The 23,356-nt window shown below is 37.7% G+C and overlaps 1 protein-coding gene across 3 annotated transcripts; it reads left to right on the top strand.

Moving 5' to 3' along the window:
• Positions 1 to 258: 258 nt before the first annotated feature.
• LOC127447861 (transcription termination factor 2-like) lies at positions 259 to 21,961 on the top strand. 3 transcript variants are annotated; one of them, XM_051710009.1, is made up of 23 exons: positions 259 to 364; positions 538 to 649; positions 823 to 909; positions 1,043 to 1,113; positions 1,733 to 2,658; positions 2,785 to 2,905; positions 9,420 to 9,590; positions 9,698 to 9,855; positions 12,480 to 12,561; positions 12,732 to 12,830; positions 13,056 to 13,206; positions 13,386 to 13,491; positions 13,600 to 13,784; positions 13,890 to 14,043; positions 14,320 to 14,411; positions 15,788 to 15,867; positions 17,115 to 17,251; positions 20,127 to 20,297; positions 20,433 to 20,485; positions 20,751 to 20,904; positions 21,081 to 21,163; positions 21,367 to 21,441; positions 21,780 to 21,961. In XM_051710009.1, exons 1-23 carry the CDS (start codon positions 310 to 312, stop codon positions 21,922 to 21,924), a joined length of 3,468 nt encoding a protein of 1,155 aa, XP_051565969.1. In that variant the 5' UTR covers positions 259 to 309; the 3' UTR covers positions 21,925 to 21,961. The 3 variants fall into 3 exon arrangements, with proteins under 3 accessions (XP_051565969.1, XP_051565968.1, XP_051565970.1); XM_051710008.1 differs by having other exon boundaries at positions 1,043 to 1,130; positions 1,732 to 2,658; XM_051710010.1 differs by lacking the exon at positions 538 to 649 and having other exon boundaries at positions 281 to 364; positions 1,043 to 1,130; positions 1,732 to 2,658.
• Positions 21,962 to 23,356: the final 1,395 nt, after the last annotated feature.

The raw sequence follows: 23,356 nt of genomic DNA, 5'->3' as shown, positions 1-23,356 counted from the left end.
ATTTATTTTTATTTTTTGCGTGATCTCAGTTAAAGAAGCACAATTTATGAAACCATTTGTGTCATATTTTACTTCTGGTTTAAAATATATACTTGGATCGTAATCTTGATAAACCGTTTTGGAGATTTCGGTCTTTCCCCATTCAAGTAGATAGCAGCTGCACTTTTTTGCCCATGTCTCTACAGAAAATAGCTGACCGGGAGTGGAATGACTTGCCTTGAAACAATCTTTGCTGAAATGCAGATTACGTCATTAAAACTGCGACAACGGCGGGTTCCTGCATAGAGAAACTGATGCCGATATGAGTGAATGGAAATAGTCAGCTGCTATAAGAAAATGGAAAGAGTCCTTTGTGAAACCCACGGTGAGTACTGTACGCTCGCTTATTACAAAAATACAGTATGTGTGAAGAATTCCGATTGAATTGTTTTTTAAGTAGCTTGGTCTCACAAGCGGCAAAGTCCGTCTAGTTAATAGAGTAGCTGATAAATTAATGTGTCGACTAAACAAAATGGCTTATTCACTTGTGTCATCCAGGCAGCACATGCTTGTTGAAGACTGGTGTAAAGGAAGGGCCGAGTAAGGGCAAAAGTTTCTATGTTTGCACTGCGCGTGATTCTTCGCCCTGTAACTTTTCACTACCTGCAGAGTGAGTGTATAAAGCAGCATCTCCACAAACATAAAAGACACGTTCATGTATACACGTCTTTGATTCGTTTTTAAGCAATTTCTGTTGACACATATGATGAAAAAGTAGTTTGAATTCTTTGAGTTACATGTGCCAGTGTGTTGCTCTGCTCTGAGTTTATGTATCTTTCTTAGGATTCCCCCATCTCACTGCCTTCAGCATGAGGACTCCATGGTTGAACTTCAGGCTCTGATTTACAGTGAAAAACAGGACAAACACAAGTAAGGGATATAATGTTGGCCTATACTGCATACACAGCTATCTACTGTGGGTCTGAAAGTTCAAAGGTTAACATATTTCATGAAATCAATGCATGACATTTGGTAATGCTCACTTTATATATTTAATAATTAGGTTGTTTTATCGCTGCATGCTGGGAAAAACCGAGGGACAGAAGTGGTGTGGCTGTGTTCCACGGAGAGAGATACAGTACATGCACGATGTATGTTTAGCATAATTTTTGTTCAAAATGTATTGTATAAGTTAATCAACCCTAAGCCTCTTTGTTGTTAATATAATCATATATGATATATAAATATAATTATAGACATGAACTGATGTATCAAACAAATAAACACCCCTCCCACACCTGATTGGCCATGGGCAGTTGCATAGTACAGTCAGTGCAATGGGGAAAAAAGAAAAGAAAAAGTCTTACCCATTGTTGTTGTCTAATATGTTATATACATTATTGTTATAGGTCTTCTAATTGTGCTTGATGTTTTGGTGAATTTTTTAACAGATCAGCCAGAATGAGGTGTTTGACCAAAATGTTGTGATTTACAAGAAATGACAACATTTTGGTCAAACACCTCATTTTGGCTGATCTGTTAGAAAATTCACCAAAACATCAAGCACAATTAGAAGACCTATAGCAATACTGTATATAACATATTAGACTTGTTTTGAAACCGAGGCTTCAGATAACATAAGACTACACAGTAAAAAAAACAAAACAAATACGAAATCACATAGTCAATAAATTACAAAAGAAAACATGAATACTTTTGTTGCCACAAGTCATTTGTTCTGCCGCCTTGCAGAAAGAACCTGAGAGAAGGGCTGATTTATTAGAACAAAATCTTCAACCCTCCTGCCTCGCATCAGAAAGGAACCCTTTCAAAGTCAAACGAGACAAAACTTCAGAGTCCCGGAGGGGTCCAAACGGTGAAATTGATAGAGGAAAGATCAAAGAGGAAAATAAACCTGTAAATGTTGAAGATCATGGCAAAGCTAAAAATGAAGAAGGACATGGCAAGACAGCAAAGATTGAAAGGGAAAACAAGAATGGGCCGGAGAGTCAAGGTGGCTTGGACAGAGAAGGAGAATATTCTGCAGTTTCAGAGTCTTGGAGGAATAAGAAGCTTCCTGCTGGGATGAAGATAAAGAAAAGAGTGTCTGATGATGAGAGAAAAGGCAGCGAAAGCAATGAGAGTACAGCAGAAGACATGGCGTGCACTGAGAGCCCGAACATCGTGAAGGAAATTAGGAGTGATCAAGGATCAAGGAGTGAATCATGTAGCCTCAAAGACCAGCAGGTACAGAAGTCTAAAGTAACAGGTGGTTCTTCACAAAGCCCTTCAAAGAGCACATCTGGGTGTGATAAGAAAGCTGCAGCGGAGAATGAGGCAAAAGACAACGTGTTCTCTGACAAGAAAAGCACTTCTAATTCCAAATCCGATACAGAGCCTACAGCACTTAATGTTCAGAACACACCAAACCAGAGTCAGGAGAAGGACCAGAAGGGGACTGTAAGCTCTCCATTTGGTGAGTGGAGTGATGAAGATGATGATGTTCAGCTGGTATCTGTACAGCCTGGCTCCCAGCAGAGTGCCCCAGTTCTAGGTGCACCAGTACAGAAAACGCTCACTGCTTACCCTGGTTTCCAGCCTGCTTCTAAAGTCAAGGGTCAGTCTGAGGACCCCATGGCACTCCACAGCAGTCTTACAGCCCAACTCAAGCAGAAGAAGGTTAACCTTTCAATAATTAATTTTTTTTAGTTAGTTATGATATATGTTATGGTGGTTACGATAATGCTGAGATAGGTTATCATTAACATCAACTCTATTTTTTCCATATGCATCCATCTTTCCTAGGCTACTCTTTCAGTGGTGAATGTGTCTGCTTTGCCAGATAAAGGGGAGCGTTTGAAGAGTCAAGTGAAGGAGCTGGAAGAGGCTCTGGAGTCTCTGAATCTGACCACAGCTTCTCTGCCTGGTGAGTAGTGATAGACCGATAAATCAGTCAGGCCGGTTAATCGGCTGATATTTGGCCATTTTGCGATTATCAGCATCAGCCGATAACCTTGTTCACTTGACCGATAAACACAATTGTTAACTTTCCATTGTATCAGTTCCAAAATCTACCAAAAGATTTGTCAATGGATAGTAAACAGTATCTGTTTTGAAGGTTTTTTTATTGAAAGTTTATGCAAATAAGCGTAAATATTGTATAAAATAAGGGTTCGTTTCACTTAAGAACTTTTGTGTACATTTGATTTGCTGCTGTTAAATTAATTTGTGTATATCGACATTTATATAGGCCCTCCTGCTTTTTAGATATTGGTATCGGCCATTAAAAAACCCATATCGGTCGACCACTGCTGGTGAGACTCGCTTTATTATTAATAAAAGGTCTGTAACGCATTTAGCTTTCACACAGCATTTCTGCTGTATAATAGTACTATGGCTCTTTTCAGAAAAAATAACATGATTTCTGGGTTACTACACTATTTAACCAAGATGTGGGGAACAAATTAAGAAGTTAACGATTTTACTGTTGAAAATATGTGCCAATAATCTGAATATTGACTTTTGAGTTCGGCATGTTATATGCAGCCAAAATAGGCTCAGTGCCAGAAATCTACCCACAGCTATGCTTTTGCTGTGCAGCACCGTTCTGTTTATGCATGCATTGTGAATGCTAGTTCAAGTTTATATGTATCCCAAGGGAAATTTTGTTTGCATGCAGAGATTTAACAAAACATCAAATGAAGTACATACAGAAATACATAAACACAATCCATTCACATAATTCATGGCCATATGTCCCTCCCCGAAAGTTATCTTCTATTCTTTCTCAATAAATTCAGCATTTGAAGAGCTGTTGGGACAAAATAATTTACTAATCTCTTAGTTCTTGTCTTTAATGACCTAAAACGATGTCCAGAGGTTATCAGTAGGGCTGCCCCCCTAATAGTCGACCAAAGGTTAGTAGATGAGTCTTGGTCGACCAAGTTTTGATTGGTCGGTTGGTCGCAGAAAAAAAAACAAAAAACCTCCACTGGAAACCGACGAACACCGGTATTAGCGCTGGTTGAATGCTAGGTGGTACTATGGGGTAATTTTCATTAAGCAGGTTTAGGGTTAAGCCTACACAATAAAGCAAGACACCTTGATTTCAAACTTTGAACTTTATTTTTTATTTATTTTAACAAAAAATTCAAATGAAACTGGAAAAAATTAAGTGCAATTTAAAATGTATGTTGTTACATTTTTTTGAAAGATGGTTTTACAACAGTTGTCAACATCTCTCTGGCAAAGAACCTACTTCATCTGTGCATTCTCTACTGGTTGGGCTTTTCGTTATCCGGGAAAATACATGATGTGTTAATAAATTAGTTTTGTTCCATCCTTCACTATATATATATATATATATATATATAATATATATATATATTGCAATATCCAATTATATCATCAACGCCCAGGCTGAGGGATCGGTGAATATTCTTGCTTTAGTGATTTTGCATTGAAAATTAAATTCAATTATTTAAAAAATGAAAAACTTAAATACGTTTCTAAATTCAAATTGCACTCCAAACGAAACAAAAAAGCAATTAAAATAATGAAGTGATCAAAAAAATTTATAATATATATATATATATACACACACACACACACAGTGCATCCGGAAAGTATTCACAGCGCTTCACTTTTTCCACATTTTGTTATGTTACAGCCTTATTCCAAAATGGATTAAATTAATTATTTTCCTCAAAATTCTACAAACAATACCCCATAATGACAACGTGAAAGAAGTTTGTTTGAAATCTTTGCAAATTTATAAAAAAAAAAAAAAAAAATCACATGTACATAAGTATTCACAGCCTTTGCTCAATACTTTGTTGGAGCACCTTTGGCGCCAATTACAGCCTCAAGTCTTTTTGAGTATGATGCTACAAGCTTGGCACACCTATTTTTGGGCAGTTTCTCCCATTCTTCTTTGCAGGACCTCTCAAGCTCCATCAGGTTGGATGGGGAGCGTCGGTGCACAGCCATTTTCAGATCTCTCCAGAGATGTTCAATCGGGTTCAAGTCTGGGCTCTGGCTGGGCCACTCAAGGACATTCACAGAGTTGTCCCGGAGCCACTCCTTTGTTATCTTGGCTGTGTGCTTAGGGTCGTTGTCCTGTTGGAAGATGAACCTTCACCCCAGTCTGAGGTCCAGAGTGCTCTGGAGCAGGTTTTTATCAAGGATGTCTCTGTACATTGCAGCATTCATCTTTCCCTCGATCCTGACTAGTCTCCCAGTTCCTGCCACTGAAAAACATCCCCACAGCATGATGCTGCCACCACCATACTTCACTGTAGGGATGGTATTGGCCAGGTGATGAGTGGTGCCTGGTTTCCTCCAGACATGACGCTTGCCATTCAGGCCAAAGTGTTCAATCTTTGTTTCAACAGACCAGAGAATTCTGTTTCTCATGGTCTGAGAGTCCTTCAGGTGCCTTTTGGCAAACTCCAGGCGGCCTGTCATGTGCCTTTTACTGAGGAGTGGCTTCCGTCTGGCCACTCTACCATACAGGCCTGATTGGTGGAGTGCTGCAGGGATGGTTGTTCTTCTGGAAGGTTCTCCTCTCTCCACAGAGAAATGCTGGAGCTTTGTCAGAGTGACCATCGGGTTCTTGGTCACCTCCCTGACTAAGGCCCTTCTCCCCCGATCACTCAGTTTGGCCAGTCGGCTAGCTCTAGGAAGAGTCCTGGTGGTTCCAAACTTCTTCCATTTACGGATGATGGAGGCCACTGTGCTCATTGGGACCTTCAACCCTTCCCCAGATCTGTGCCTCGATACAATCCTGTCTCGGAGGTCTACAGACAATTCCTTGGACTTCATGGCTTGGTTTGTGCTCTGACATACGCTGTTAACTGCGGGACCTTATATAGACAGGTGTGTGCCTTACCAAATCATGTCCAATCAACTGAATTTACCACAGGTGGACTCCAATCAAGTTGTAGAAACATCTCAAGGATGATCAGTGGAAACAGGATGCACCTGAGCTCAATTTTGAGTGTCATGGCAAAGGCTGTGAATACTTATGGACATGTGATTTGTTTCTCTTTTTTTTTTTTTTCATTTTATATTTTTAATAAATTTGCAAAGATTGCACTGTGTGTGTGTGTGTGTGTGTGTGTGTGTGTGTGTGTGTGTATGTATGTATGTATGTGTATGTGTATGTAGTATGTATATATATATATATACACACACACACACACACCTTTCCATTTATCATCAGGCAAGAATCCGTCTAAACATGCAGGCGGAAAATTACTTACACAAATGAAGACATAAAAACAATTATAAATGTAAAAATAATAATTATAATGATGATAACAATCACTGAAATATAAATCATGGTTCGAGGTGAGCATGTTTTTGTATTATTTTATGTTTTAATCACAGATGTAGTCTATAGGCTGCAGAGTTGGTCACAATGAACTGCTCTGTGGAAATAAAGTGAACTGAACTCAAAACACCTCCTGAGCTGAGATGTCTGAGGTCATTTGCAGCACTCATAGACGATACTGTTCTTGCAACAAAAAAAAAATTGTGTTCCACGAGACTGCACGCCTGCGTGTCATAGGCCCTACGTGCGCATAGACGGCTTTTCTGTCATCTGTTCTTAAAAATATAACAAAGTGTTTCTTCAAGTGCATGTCTGTGTCTATGGGCAAATTATCTGTAATATTAATTTGATAATAATAATTAATACATTAATGGGAAAACGAGCCAAGTATCGTCTTGACATGGTCAAAGGCATCACCTATTGGCGATCACTCTGACCATCGTCGATCCCCGAGATCATCGTCTGTTGGCACAACCCTAATGTGCATTTCTCTATAAAATTAACAAAATGTTCTGACAGTCTCCTTTCTGGTTTTTCTGACACATTCAGAATCATTACAGCTTTTGCCGGTGTCGCTGCGGCTTGCTTTGTGCGTGCGCTTGTTAAATTTATATTTTAAAGGCTCATTATTACGGTTTAGTATTTCTCTGTAATGTAGAACAGTGTTAGCAATGTTACTTATAACATTCTTTCTCAGCCCTGGAACTCAAACCATTTTCTTATGCCCCCCCCAAAATGTGTGTGTGTGTATATATATATATATATATATATATATATACATACATACACACACACACACACACACACACACAGTTGCCATCAAAATTATTCAACCCCCCTGACCAGCAATACATTCTGGTGATGTGAATTAAAACACATCAACTAAAACCTCAGTAAACAGTCAAAGTAAGTTTTTAATACACATTTGAGTGATTTTGAGAAAAGAGTTCAGTTTACTCAAATTTAAAAATTAAAAATAACTAATTCTCTCCACAAATGTCATGTCAAAAATATTCAACCCCCAAAGTCAATCATTTGTGGAGCATCCTTTATCCTTAATAACTGCAAATAAATGTTTCAGGTAAGTGTTCTCAGGCTTCGGACACCTCTCTATTAGAATTTTTACAAATTTCTCATGAGTAAAAGCTTCCAGCTCATGGACATTCTTTGGTTTCTGTGCTGCCACTGCTTCCTTGAAATCCCAACAAAGGTTTGCAGTGGGATTTTAATAATGGACTGAAAGGGCCATTTAAGGACATTCCACGATCTATCCCTGAACCAGATTTTGGACAACTTGGATGTATCCTTGGTGTTATTGTCTTGCTGGAAAGTCCAGTGATCACCGAGCTTCAATTTACACACTGAAGGCATCACATTTTTCATGCCAAAATGGCCTGATACCTGAAAGAATGCATGGTGTCAGTCACATAGTCAGGATAGCCGTTTCCTGCAGCTGCAAAACACCCACATAACAGGACTGACCCTCCTCAATGCTTGACTGTGGGGATGGTGTCGTTCTTGTCATCACCTTGTCATCTTACTCCAGACGTACTGCTGACCCATGGGTCTAAAACTCATTTTCAGTTTAGTGTCATACATCTATAAAACCTTCTTCCAGGACTCCACAGGTCTTTCCTAATTACTTCTTGAATATTCAGTCAACTGGAGTCAACATTTCCCTTGGTGAAGTTTTGCTTTCTTCCACACCCCAAGAAGGTTGCTGTTGTACCATATTTAAAAAAGTTATGAATGGTGCTGCCAACTTTGTCTATTGGAAATTGAAGTGCTTTGGAAATGTACTTTTAGCCATGACCTTTCTTGTGTAATGAAATAATCTCCTCTATTAGCTTTTGAGACAGCTTATTTTTAATTGCATTTTTTGCATAGAAATACATTTTTGCTTACAACGCTAAACTTAAATTAAAAAACTTAAATAAGTTCCATTGCAGATTGATGACTTAATTTTGTTTTAAAACAATTACTTGTGTAGACTTGGGGGCAGTGGTGGCTCAGCGGTTAAGGCTCTGGGTTACTGATCAGAAGGTTGGGAGTTCAAGCCCCAGCACTGCCAAGATGCCACTGTTGGGTCCTTGAGCAAGGCCCTTGACCCTATCTGCTCCAGGGGCGCCGTATCATGGCTGACCCCAGCTTAGCTGGGATATGTGAAAAAAAAAAAAGAATTTCACTGTATATGTGCAAATGTATAATGTGTGATAAATAAATAAAATTAAATATTTAATTAAATATTTTACATACTTAAGAAACAGCTACATGCAGTAGGGATTGAATAATTATGACATGGCTGAAAAATCCTGCTATTTAGAAATATTAGTTTATATATTCACACTATGACTTTGAATGTGTCACTCAACTGATATAACTGGGTCATCAGAAAAGCTTACCTTTGTAAATCCTTACTGTCTTGGGGGCGGGGGGGGTTGAATAATTTTGATTGCAACTATATATATATATATATATATATATATATATATATACACACACACACACACAAATAATTAAATTAATATAATAAACATGCAACAACTAGTCGACTAATGGCTTAAACTAACAACTACTAGTTGACTAGGAAAATCTTTGGTCAGGGGCAACCTTAGTTATCAGTGCAAACTGTCCTGATAAGGGGTGGCCAGGTTGAGTGATGATGGCATTAGCCTTCCCAATAACCTGCTTATCAAACAAGGCCGACATCTGTGTTCGACTCACTCCAGTAATTTTACTGGCTATTTTAACCATTTTCTTTGCAAGTTGATTACAAATGCTCAATTTTCCAAACCATGCCGCCGTACAAAATAATAAGACCGATTCGATAACACTGATAAAACATAGACATAATTTATTTTTGTAAACATTAAAATAACGAATTTTCTTAAGAAAAAACTACCACTGTTGGACCTTTTTACTGATAATGTCTGTATTTTTACCAAAATAAACAAAAGTATGCTATAACCTATTAATGGTGCTGAACTTTCACAAACTGTCTTACATGAGTCTAACAATTACTGTAAAAAACAGCTGAATTCAATGGCCAGACACCAAGAATGAGTGCTAAGATATAAATTAAATCCTCTTTATTATTAATTTATAGAGTCTCAGGATAAAGGCAGTGAGGCAGAAAAGAAACCTGCACCCATCCAGTCCAATCCTTTCATCCGACCTGGAAGCACCATCCACTTGCCCACAGCTCCAACCTTCATGCTGCAGGAAGCTTCTAGCAGCTCACTGGGCCTGAGCAAGGGCTACACACAAATGTTTGGAGGTATTGTTTCATTTAATTCATCTACAAGCTGGTTTCTTCTGTGCCCATTTCATTAGTGAGTTTATGAAATGATGTTGCTGATCTGGTTTGGCTGGTTGTCTCTGCAGAGAATCCTCAGAACCAGGGCTTCTATGGTGGCAGGATGACTGAGAACAGACTGCTGGCTGTCCGCAATGCCACCACCGAGGCCATTGACCATCTGCACGACTCTCTGGAGTCCTGCCCTGCAGAAGACACAGAGGAACAGGATCCCAAAGGAATCAAGGCAAGGCTGTTCAGGCCTCAGTACACACGTGTTATTCTGTCCCATTTAAAAGTCTTAAACACTGTATTACAGTAGCAAGAAATAACAGGCGTTGTCAGCAGGATAGATTTTTACATATAGTGTATGAATTTCAATGTATCACATGTAACATTATCAAACCATGTGTCATCTGCAAACAAACAATGCCAGACGTTTTCTTGGAACGTACTTTTTTTTTTTTTTTTTTTTAGTAAATAGACTCATTTTTAGAGAATGTATGAAGTCAGTTCCTTACAATTTCACATAGGTGTCCTTCCACATTAACTATTGACATGTTCCACTAAGTACAGCAACCAGGTAGTGTCCACAGCCCTCTACAATGTGAGTAAATAATTTGCATATGTGACCAAATTTTGTAACCCTAACTTAAAAAAAAATTGTATATATATATTTTTTTTTTACAAAGTTCTTTTAACATTGTAGCACTTAAATGTTAGATGTGGAATATGTTTAGAAATTTAAATGTGAATGTGTATAAAACAGTGTGGCTGACATGAAATTTCAAACAGTGACCGCTCGTATCTATGCAGTTTCATGGCATCAAATTAATTGATAGTAGACTTGCCACGATACCTTAATTTTCACACCGGTGCGGTATTCACGTTCAAACCGACTAACCGCTATTACTACTGGTTAGATTGTAAGTGGAACTGTGGGGTAATTTTTGTTAAGCAATAGACTACACAGTAACGCAAGGCAGCTTGATTTCAAACTTTATTTTTTATATATTTTAGCTAAAAATTCAAATGAAACTGAAAAAAATGAAGTGCAATTAAAATGTGTGGTGTTCAACTTTTTGAAAGATGGCTTTTTAACAGTTGTGAAGGGCAACATCTCTCTGGCAAAGAACCTACTTCATCTGTGCATTCACTCCATCGTGGGCTACTGGTCGGGTATTTCGTTGTCCGGGCAAATACATCACTTATTGTGGGTTGTTGCGGGTTTAATGTTGGTGTTTTATTACCTTTCATCCCAGGACCCAGTTTAGCTGCTTTGGAAGGTTAATGACGTTGAATGTGTGTGAATAAATTAGTTTTGTTCACTCTAAGGGCTGGGCGATATGCAAGAAATATGTTCACGATATTTTTTATTTAAAAAAGATATATCACAATATCCAATTATATCATCAACCCCCTTGCTGAGGGATCTGTGAATATTCTTGCTTTAGTGATTTTGCATTGTAAATTAAATTCAATTATTTAAAAAACGAGACACTTAAACTAGACATTTCTAAATTCAAATTGCACTCCAAACGAACGAAAAGCAAAACTTTTAACAAAGTGGTAAAAAAAAACATATACAACCACATTTCCATTTACCGTCAGGCAAGTATCCATCTATGAAAACAGGTGGAAAATTACTAATACATATTAAGATCTAAAAACAATTATAAATGTAAACATAATTGTAATGATGATGATAATCACTGAAATATAAATCATGGTTCGAGGTAAACATGTTTTTGTACATGCACGCCTCCAAACAAACAGCACGTCAGACATGTACATAGATGGCTTTTCTGTCATCTGTTCTTAAAAATATAATAAAGTGTGTTTCTTCAAGCGTGTCTAACAGCATTTTTGGTGTCATTCTGAATCCGAGATGTCTTACAGTTACCCACCATGCACATTATATTCACTACCTGCAATTGAATGTCTTCTGTCAGTGTGTGTAATTTGCTGCCTGTGCAATTTGATATGTTAGTAAAGAACATCTAGCTTTCAATGTGTTATTTAGGTTCATTTATCATAGGTCGGAAACACTTCATTAGGCAACATTTATTTATTTAAGGCTGTTCTATTAGGCTATTGTATTGATATCGGAAGTTCCATTCGTAATGTTTTCCCCTTTTACCCGGTATAAAATTTCACACTGGTGTTGTCCCTTGCACCGAGTAAAACCGGTAACACTGTACACCGTGGCAACCCTAACTGATAGAATGTGGAATTTGCACATGTTAAAAAGCGTTGATGTTAAATATGTATGTATATATAATATGTGTGCGTGAAGACACCCCTGTCCCAGTTTGCTTAATATCTTTTTCAGTTTACTTTTTTAATTACACTTACATTTCATGTCAAAAGTCTGCCCAGGAGAAACAAAAATTTTCAAGCCAGTGGCGATTAATTCTTCAATGCGTCTGTAGAGGGCTGGTCCAAATACCTTTTGTCTTGATATGTATATAAAATTAAAAACCTTACATACCTAATTTTGTCTTTCAACGACATTCATACATTTCTAAGTGTGTTTTAAGAGTCCAAATTCTTTGGCTTTATTTGGAGCCACTGTAGGTCTCTATTATCCACTTTAATGTTATTGTAAACTTTAATGTGTACACACCACTTATACAAAATTACAAAATTAAATAATTCAGAAATGGCTCTGCTGCTATCATGTGACATTATGTAACATTATATGTTTGGAGAAAATTTAGAATTCATTTGAGGACATTAGAATACTTGTAATGTGCTTGTTTAGGTTTTGGGTTTGCAAAGAATGTTTTTCTTGACTTTGAAGGTACAGTTAAATTGGTGTAAATGCTGTGCAGGTGAAGTGACTCTGGCATGATGCTCTTCCGTCACTAGGTGGAACTGTTGCCTCACCAGAGGAGAGCTCTGACCTGGCTGCTGTGGAGAGAGACACAGAAACCCTGCGGGGGAATTCTGGGTAATAATAAGAGCTCTGTTAAGAAGAAAAACATTGTCAGAATGTGCTTTAAATTTAAGGTCTTGCATGTTATGTCATAATGTTGGAAACTCTTGCTCACCTTCCACATTTAAGACAATTGTGTCACCATGACAATTAAAGTTTGTTTTAATGTATTTTTATTTCTTAAGCTGATGACATGGGCCTGGGAAAGACCCTCACTATGATCTGTCTCATTCTTACTCAGAAGAAGAAAGATAATAAACTGGAGGAGTGGATCTCTAAAAATGGTATCCATCACTGAATAATTGCTCACACTCTGGGATCTTATAGAGATGTCTGTCTCCCCCCCCACCCCCCCCACCCTTTTTTTTTTTTATTATTATTATTTTTTTTTATCTTGTCTGTTATATTGTCTGATTTTGGCTCTCTGCAGTCTTTTGCAAAGCTGTTAAATACTCATATATATGTAGGGTTGTATGTATAGGATAGTGATTACCGTTTAATGTCCTCAGATTCAACCTTAGTGGCTTCTCAGGGGACATTGATCATCTGTCCTGCTTCTCTGGTGCATCACTGGAAGAAAGAAATTGAAAAGCGTGTGAAGAGTAGTTGCCTCAGTGTGTGCTTGTACCATGGCCCCAACCGACAGAGGAGTGCAAGCATGTAGGGTGCACACTTACAAACATGCCAACATCAATAGAATCATGCACACACTATATCTTTCATCTTTGTCGAAAAACAGTCTTTTCTTTCACTTTCTTTAGCTCTTGCGCTTTATTTGTTTTGCATTCTCGCCATTGCCCAATCTCTCAATTTCATTCTCCAATCTGTCTCCCCACCAGACTTGCTGAGCATGATGTTGTGATCACCACATATAGTCTGGTCTCTAAGGAGATCCCTGTCCGGAAAGAGGATGCAGAGAAACCCTCTCAAGACTCTGATTATGTGGTATGGAATAGTGACCTCAACTTTTGATAGATTCTTTTAATTGGACTTTCCCCAGTGTCACTCAGAAGTTACTTTAAGTAGTTGCTAGATTTTTTATTTTTATTTTAGGCTTCAAACCTGCCTCCTCTCTTACGTGTTGCCTGGGCACGTGTGATTCTCGATGAGGCTCACAACATTAAGAACCCTAAAGTCCAGACGTCCATGGCGGTGTGTAAGTTGCGGGCCAGATCACGCTGGGCTGTCACTGGAACCCCTATTCAGAACAACCTGCTGGATATGTACTCACTGCTGAAGTATGCATAGGATATGATCACACTAAACTCACTCACTTTGTCGCAAACTACTTAACCTCCTTTACTGTCGTAGTTGGTGACTCTACTTTTGCATGTGCTATTTAGGTTTCTGAGATGCTCTCCATTTGATGAGTATAAGCTGTGGAAGGCTCAGGTAGATAACGGCTCAAAGAGAGGAGGAGAGAGACTGAACATCCTCACTAGAGCACTGCTGCTACGCAGGACCAAAGACCAGCTGGACTCTACTGGCAAACCACTGGTACACACATTAACACCATGTACCCTTTTGAGTTGTTCTCATAGGGTTTCCACAGTCATTAGGAAACACCTGGGAATATCAGGAAATTTTAAATTGTGATTTCCAGGCCTGGAAAAGTCCAGGAAATTCATACAATCCTACATGGAAGTTATGGAAATGTTAATGGAAATGTCTATATTGAGGATAATTTTTGTAGTTTTGTTCTGCCTTAAACTATTTAATTGCTTAGAAATTGCCCTAACTTTTGGAAAAGTCATGGAACAAACTCTGTTTTAGGTCTCTTTGCCTGATCGGACCTGTGAGGTTCACAGGTTGAAGCTGTCTGAAGATGAGCAGTCTGTATATGATGTTGTGTTTGCACAATCCAGGTATACTGTCTCTTTGAACCCCCATCTACATGCATATTAAATAGTTCTGTATATCACCAACAATGTCACAATACGAGACACATCACGAGACAGAGGCCACATTACGATACAGGTTAATTTTGAAACAAGTTTTGTCCTGAGCCCTATAGTAAGCCCTTTTTTGAGCCCTTTTTTAATTTAAGAATATGTAACAGGTGTTTATTTTAAACTGTATAACAGTATCGACAAAACCTTGAATTTTAAGCTATTTAAAACACAGTAAGGTCCATCAGATTAGAAAAGTAAAATAAATAATGTTACCAAAAAGCAAATGACTTACTATGTATGGCCTTTTCTTCTTTCTGATTTTGATGTGTTTTATACCACCGTTACTATATTTTAAAATATTCTGGTTCAAAATCAAATGCTGTTTTTATGCAATAAAGTGTGCAACAGGTAAGGCAAAGCCTCTAGGATTAAACGACTTAACTTATTCAATTAAAATACAACTAATTTCTACAAACCGTTCTTGAATTTATAATACAAGAAGAGTTTTATAATAATCATTACATGAAACCGTAAGTAGTACGTTTAAAGGGATAGTTCAACCAAAAATACAATTCTTTCATCATTTGCTCACCCTCATGCCATCCCTGATGTGTATGACTTTCTTTTTTCAGCAAAACACAAACAAAGATTTTTAGAAGAATATCTCAGCTCTGCAGGTTGTAAACAATTTGAGTGAAAAGGACTTAAATATTGATCTGTTCCTCACCAAAAGTGATAATATGGAGTATGGATTACTTTTACTACAATTGTCTGTGTTTTTGGAGCTTTAAAGTGCTGATCACCATCCACTTGAATTGTATGGACCTACAGAGCTGAAATATTCTTCTAAAAATCTTTGTGTTCTGCTGAAGAAAGTATAAACATCTGGGATGGCATGAGGGTGAGTATTTATTTTTGGGTGAACTATCCCTTTAAAAGAACTCAAATAGCTCATATTTTAATTTATAAATGCAGACAGTGCAAAATATGCTGTCCTAAGATCAAGTGAAAAGATATATTAGCCTGCATTAATTTAATTTCCTTAATATAGTTGTTCTATTTTACCCTCACTGTGATGAGTCATGTCTAACTCCCAACTGCTGGGTTTTGGCAGAAAGCTAAAATGCTTCCATATTTAAAATTTTTGTCAGCTGCTTAAGTTATTGAAACAGCCAATTTGTATCACGTGAAAGCTATTGCCACCCTCAAACTTTCAAAGTGCTGCCTAATCGAGACGACAGCAGTTGCATCAATATGCGCATCGCAATGTGTCGTCGTATTGATATTTTTAACACAGTCTATATGCATGATTTCACATGGACATCTTGGCTTGTCTTTATCCTCCCCAGGTCCACACTTCAGAACTATCTGAAGAGACACGAAGGAGGAAACGCTAAAAAAGGGGACAATAGTAATCCTTTTGAGAAAGGTATGCTCTCTCTGTCATACTACTCTGTATTGTAAACAATGGACAGAATATTATCAGTTTGTGAGCATTTGATAATGGTCTATTCTGGTGTTCTTTAAGCTGGTGTTTCACTAGCCAATCTTCCATTTTCTTTATATTTTCTTATTTTCATTTGTAAGCTGAATTTACATATTTGGGAGTCGTTACACAGTGAGTGTTAACAGCACCAATGACTGAACTCCCTGCTGAGTTAATGGCCCAGCGTACCTACTTTACAGCCTCTGAGAACATCCAGAATTTGTTGGTGGCAGTTGGTGGGCTGGGCTCTCATGGTCTTGCCGAGATCTTTTAACACTGAAGCCTGAAGAACTGATAAGCCATTGTCCTACTTAGATCTGATCCAAAATTTTGATGCAAAAATGTGACTGCATCGTGGAAATGAAAAATTAATCAGGATTATTACGTATAGAGTTAGTAATTTCTCTCGATTTTTAACCACAAAAAGTTTGAACAAGCTTTGAAAAAGGACTAATGCATCATATAATGGTATGCCACAATAATGTGTTACGGATAGGATTGCCAACTTTTCGGCACACAAATATGGGACGGTTAAGCATAAAGGGATTTCTGTTCAATAAATATTGTTCCACCAGGCTGTTCTGATTTCTGATTTTATTAGTCAAGTGTAAAAGATAACGTAAAAGCAGCCATGTCATGATCAGTATGGACAGACAGATTGCTTGTGGCTGGATTCTTATTGCCTGGTTCTTAACCTGGTTAGAACAAGGCTTAAGCCTATCGTAGGCCTGTCCTTGACAGCAATCAATTTTTAAATGAGTTTGTTTGTCTATGTACACATGAATTAAAGGGACGCTTTTTGAGCATCTCACTTTGATTGCATCTTGTGCCATAAACTCAGTTTTTTTAGAATGTTATGTCAAGTTAATTTTACTAAATTTTCATGTTAAATAACAGCCAAATCACAATATAAAAAATGTAATGCTCAAAAGATGGAAAAAAATGTAAGTTGTGCAATGATTGAATTCATACTCGTGCCCATTGCTGGTTTTGCACAGTGCTTCTGTGAATTTCAGCAATAAAATTCAATAGGTGTGACACTCTTATAGAGTTGTTTCGAGTCTGTTGTGCGATGCTAACTTTATGGATTTATTGGCTTTATTATAGCTGGGAATAGGTCAGGACTTGTGTGGGCTCATTTGATACAGTTCAAGAAAGTAATAGGCAGCTTGTTTGTGCTTTTGTCTTAGTTGCACGGGAGTTTGGGATGTCTCAGCAGGACTCGCTGTCTTCCTCTCAGCAGCCTCCGGCCTCCAGCACCATCCACATCCTCTCACTCCTGCTGCGGCTCAGACAGTGCTGCTGCCATCTGTCTCTGCTCAAGAAGGTGACTGTCCCTCTCTCGCACATGTAAGGCCTATTCACACCAAATCTGAGCCGAATTTGCAAATAGAACTGCTGACGAAAACTATTCACAACGAGACCGAAACGAATACATTTGTTACTGGTTTTACTGCTTGGACATTTCAACATTGGTACTTTCATTCACCAAAGTGGCATTCAGCTGATCACAAAGTATAGTCAGGACATTACTGACGTAAAAATCAGCACCATCACTATTTGAAAAAGTCATTTTTGATCAAATCTAGACAGGCCTCATTTCCAGCAGCCATCACTCCAACACCTTATCCTTGAGTAATCATGCTAAATTGCTAATTTGGTACTAGAAAATCACTTGCCATTAAATCAAACACTGCTGAAAGCTATTTGGTTCCTTAAATGAAACTGAACATTGTCTTTGTGTTTGTTTTTGAGTTGCCACAGTACGCAGTAGACTGGCATGTCTTAAGGTCAATATTAGGTCAAAAATGGCAAAAAAGAAACAGCTTTTTCTAGAAACTCGTCAGTCAATCATTGTTTTGAGGAATGAAGGCTATACAATGCTTGAAATTGCCCCAAAACTGAAGATTTCATACAAAGGTGTACACTACAGTCTTCAGAGACAAAGGACAACTGGCTCTAACAAGGACAGAAAGAGATGTGGAAAGCCAGATGTACAACTAAAAGAGGATAAGTACATCAGAGTCTCTAGTTTGAGAAATAGACACCTCACATGTCCTCAGCTGACAGCTTCATTGAATTCTACCCGCTCAACACCAGTTTCACATACAACGGTAAAGAGAAGACTCAGGTGTGCAGGCCTTATGGGAAGAATTGCAAAGAAAAAGCCACTTTTGAAACAGAAAAAACAAAAAGGTTAGGAATCTTAACCCCATTGAGCTTTTGTGGGATCAGCTAGACTGTAAGGTGTGTGAGAATTGCCCGACAAGACAGCCACATCTATGGCAAGTGCTACAGGAAGCGTGGGGTGAAATGTCACCTGAGTATTTGGACAAACTGACAGCTAGAATGCCAAGGATCTGCAAAGCTGTCATTGCTGCACGTGGACGATTTTTTGATGAGAACTCTTAAGAAGTTTAAGAAGTTCTGAACATTTTTTTCAAATTGTAATAGTAATTTTTCACGTTATTAATGTCCTGACTGTACATTATGATCAGTTGAATGCCACTTTGGTGAGTAAAAGTACAACAGTGTGTTTGTGTGTGTGTGTGTGTGTGTGTATATATATATATATATATATATATATATATATATATATATATATATATATATATATATATATATATATATATATATACAGGTGCATCTCAATAAATTAGAATGTCGTGGAAAAGTTCATTTATTTCAGTAATTCAACTCAAATTGTGAAACTCGTGTATTAAATAAATTCAATGCACACAGACTGAAGTAGTTTAAGTCTTTGGTTCTTTTAATTGTGATGATTTTGGCTTACATTTAACAAAAACCCACCAATTCACTATCTCAAAAAATTAGAATATGGTGACATGCCAATCAGCTAATCAACTCAAAACACCTGCAAAGGTTTCCTGAGCCTTCAAAATGGTCTCTCAGTTTGGTTCACTAGGCTACACAATCATGGGGAAGACTGCTGATCTGACAGTTGTCCAGAAGACAATCATTGACACCCTTCACAAGGAGGATAAGCCACAAACATTCATTGCCAAAGAAGCTGGCTGTTCACAGAGTGCTGTATCCAAGAATGTTAACAGGAAGTTGAGTGGAAGGAAAAAGTGTGGAAGAAAAAGATGCACAACCAACCGAGAGAACCACAGCCTTATGAAGTATTGAGTACATATACAGTAAATGAACATACTTTCCTGAAGGCCAACAATTCACTAAAAATGTTTTTTTTTATTGGTCTTATGATGTATTCTAATTTTTTGAGATAGTGAATTGGTGGGTTTTTGTTAAATGTGAGCCAAAATCATCACAATTAAAAGAACCAAAGACTTAAACTACTTCAGTCTGTGTGCATTGAATTTATTTAATACACGAGTTTCACAATTTGAGTTGAATTACTGAAATAAATGAACTTTTCCACGACATTCTAATTTATTGAGATGCACCTTTATATATATATATATATATATGCATATTTAGGATACATGTACATTCTGTATATTATAACCAGACTTTATAAAACCTAATGGTTTAAAGTTTGTAGAACAAAAAGTTTATTAACTGCGACTATTGAGTTTTAAGTTTATAATTTTCAGGGGGTGCGTAATCGCATCTTTACATCCAATGCCGGTGTTTGCCATTTACCAACACATTGGATTGTGTAACGGCAATGACTCTGGGGAAAAATTACAAAAAGCTAAAATCTTACTAAAAAAACAAAATTATTGGACCTGATGTAAATAGCACCATAGGAATCCATTGTTCCTATTTAAAAGCTTGTTCGAAACAAATATTTGCACCGAAAATTTGTGCTTTGTGTGAATAGACCTTTACTTCACACTCTCATATACTGCCACAGTCTAAAGGCTGGGTCACATTTACATTTGCATGGTGAAACGGAGGTGAACGTTTTCCGCCACAGATTTTGTGTGGAGTTCAAGTTTGGTGAACTGTTAAGACTTGAATTTATAACATTGACCAATAGGATGCTGCTTTGTTTCACAGTGACATCTCTGTGGGCAATGCTTGCACAGCTACATTGAATGTTTAGCGGCGAGTTTCTTTATAACTTCACTTGCCCAAATTATAAAGTGTAGCATTAAAAAAAAGCTTCTTGACATGTAGTTTTTACAGGTTTTCCACATGCTTAACCCGGGGGGGGGGCTAAGCATGTGGAAAGGTGACTGCACCTTAAGTGTGTCTATGGTGTGTTTTGACAGACTCTGGATCAGTCAGAGCTGCAGGGTGATGGTGTAGCTCTGTCTCTTGAAGAGCAGCTATGTGCTCTGTCTTTGTCTGAACCTTCAGACTCTGACCTGAAAGACACTGTCTCTCTCAACGGCAGCCGCTTCAGCTCAGAAATCTTCCAGGAGAGTCGTGAAAGCACTAAGGTGACCATATCCTCTGCTGTACCCTGCTGTCTCTAATGCATGTGCATTATGTGGTCATGTTTGTGACAGGTTATCTGGGTATATCTGACATGCTAATGCTCTTTGTGATGTTTTGTTTGATCATTTTAATTTAAGATTTCAGCCATTCTGACAGAGTTGAGAGAAATTCGAAAGAAAGATCAGAAAAGGTATGTTGACTACAGTTTCATTTAGATCAACCATTAAACCTTTTAATATCTTTTGTTCCCTATCTGAGTTTCTTCATTAGAAGATCCACATGAATAATTCCCATTTTTGAGTAATTAGAAAGTACATTTATATGTTTGAATTGAATCATGTTACTTACATGAGCGAGACCGTCATTCTTACAAATCAGTTTTATTTACTCATCAAAGCCCATTTTTACCCCCATTTGGTGCTCGGCAAGTGTTAATTTTGGACCCTGGTTGTCAGTGTGATTGTGTCTCAGTGGACCAGTATGCTAAACATTGTTGCTGGTCACCTGGAGAAAATGGGTCTGAAGTTTGCTGTAATTGATGGCACAGTCAATCCTAAACGCAGAATGGACCTAGTGGAGGAGTTTAACACTAACCCTAAAGGACCACAGGTATATGCTTTATTCTTTAATACCAAAGACACAGAGGCTCATTAAGACAAAATGGTCCTTTTTATATTTAGTTGTGTAACGAATTGACTGCTTATAACTGGCTGCGTATGTGTACAATTGCTTTGCTTGCCAAAATTAAGAAACATCATATTCATTGAAGGGTTTTTATATTGCAGGTGATGCTGGTGTCTCTGTGTGCTGGAGGTGTGGGAATTAATCTCATTGGAGGGAATCATCTTTTCCTTATCGACATGCACTGGTGAGACACATTGCAGGTCTTTTGCATGATTGTGTCGAACAGTGTCGATGTATTAGTGTTAAATCTAATATACTCCAACCATTTGTTTGTATGCTTGAATTTTGAGAGGTCAGTCTGTTACAAAGTCCTGCAAAATGGTATGCAACTGGAATACTTCATAGAGACTAGATAGACAAGTATCAGAACTGGGCCTTCATTCACAGGAACCCAGCACTTGAGGACCAGGCATGTGATCGGATCTATAGGGTGGGACAGCACCGGGATGTTACAATACACAGGTAGGGAGCTGATGTTGCTTTTAATCAATCATAGATGCTTCAAGTTATGCCTATACAGAAAAGGATTGTTTAGCAATATTGGCTGCTTGATTAATGAAAAAGAGACATGGGGCAAAATATTATCTGAAGATATGGGGTACTAATGAAATTAAACTCATTGCAGCAGTCTCATTGAATGGTTTACTAATGTGTTTACATTTATGGCCAACTTATGTCCTGCATTTTCAATATTTTAATATGTATTGAATAGTTTTTGAATATTTAAATAAATGCATTCCAAAATGGTTTCACAACTATATTGCCTGTGAGTGGATCGTGCCATGTGGTTCTCCCCATAGGTTTGTGTGTGAAGGTACAGTGGAGGACAAGATCTCCTCTCTACAGGAGAAGAAGAAGGAGCTGGCCCAGAAAGTCTTGTCTGGTACTGGATCCTCATTCACTAAGCTGTCTCTGGCAGATCTCAGGGTCATCTTTGGTGTGTGATGTGCATTATATTTAATAAAACAAATATTAGTCTGCAGTCCCAACATGATGTTATCTACTTTTTGTTGTTGTCCTGCACCCTGTTTTGCATTTAAAGAAAACAATATTTTGAGGGACATTTTGTTTTTCAATTACTTTAAATGCTATATATTTAATACATTTCAATGATGTATGTCACTAGGTTAATATCATTAAATTAAGTTTTCAGTATTTTACGGTGCAAGAAGTTGGTTCATTCACCCATCAGTGGTAAACGTTTGAGAGTCGCTTCAGCCTCTTTAACATTAGAAACTGACTGAGACGGGATGTTCAAAGTTTTATTTTTTTGGATAAGTTTGTGGTCCTACTTGTATGTGTAGGCAAAAGCCTTATTGTACTACGGTGGCTGAAAGGTGCACAACACAACCAAATTACCGAGCCAATAAAAGCTAAAAACGCAACGATAATAAGCTACAACACAACAGAATTAACTAAATTAAGTCATAACACAAACACTGCATTTTAAGTTGTATGGAAGTCTGACTCAATCAGACACGATTTAGCCCAAGACAGACCACTTGTAATAAGAAATTGGAACTGATCCCTCCTTAAAGGTAAAATCTCCAATGATCTGTTAGATACAGATATCGCCTGTCAGTTAACTCGAGGACGAGCATACGCATTGGCTGGACCGCCCTGAAAATAGCGTTTTTGTTTTTTTTTTCTCCTTGATCTCCGCTAAAGATGCACAATTTATGCTTTCATTTTTGTCAGAGTTTACTGCTGATTTGAACTATGTAACGTGATCATATTCTTTACCTACCATTCAAGTAGATAGGAGCTGTATTTCTATGCCACTTGTATCCATAGAAAATAGCTGCCTGCAGTGTTCACAAAATGGCTGCTGTGGAGACTAACTTGCCTTGAAAGGAACTTTGGACTAAATGCATGCGAGATAATGAGGCTGCTCAGAAGCATAGAGCTGCATGTCCCACTTCAAGTCACTCCGAAGGGAAGTTCCCTGGTCAACGCTTGATGGGTTTCCATCTTGTAAATCTAAACAGAAGAGACTCCACGTATGCTAGAAATAACCTTTTGATGAATGATTTGATGCCATTTTGGAATTGTTGATGAAGTTATATGTATTAGAAGATTTCTGGTAAAAACCCGGTTGTTTGGAGTACTTCAGGAGAGATAAGTACAGCATTTTTTTTTATTTATAATTCTATTCTGATAATTGAGTTGGGGCTTAATTTTGTTGTTGTGGCATTTTCTGTTGTTTTCAGCTTATTTGCTTTGCTAATTTAGTTGCATTGTGCACCCCTGGGGCGCTGTTTATCACTTAATGTAGGAGAATTTAAACATTTTCAAAATGTTATCGTTTAAAGGTGCACTCACAGAAATTTTTCATAATTTTTTGCTCAAAGAAATGAACAGTACATTTAAAAAATAT

The sequence above is a fragment of the Myxocyprinus asiaticus genome, chromosome 11, assembly GCF_019703515.2.
Source record: "Myxocyprinus asiaticus isolate MX2 ecotype Aquarium Trade chromosome 11, UBuf_Myxa_2, whole genome shotgun sequence".
NCBI classification, from domain to species: domain Eukaryota; kingdom Metazoa; phylum Chordata; class Actinopteri; order Cypriniformes; family Catostomidae; genus Myxocyprinus; species Myxocyprinus asiaticus.
Note: the sequence above shows the minus strand (reverse complement) of the source record. Positions and strands in the feature narration are given on the sequence as shown.

What these genes read in the sequence shown, in the direction of transcription:
- LOC127447861 (XM_051710008.1), top strand. Translation starts at nt 310, where the DNA reads ATGGAAATAGTCAGCTGCTATAAGAAAATGGAAAGAGTCCTTTGTGAA. An exon ending in CTCAAGACTCTGATTATGTG is followed by an intron (nt 13,492 to 13,599) that starts GTATGGAATAGT and finishes TTTTTATTTTAG; the next exon opens with GCTTCAAACCTGCCTCCTCT. An exon ending in CGAAAGAAAGATCAGAAAAG is followed by an intron (nt 20,486 to 20,750) that starts GTATGTTGACTA and finishes CCTGGTTGTCAG; the next exon opens with TGTGATTGTGTCTCAGTGGA.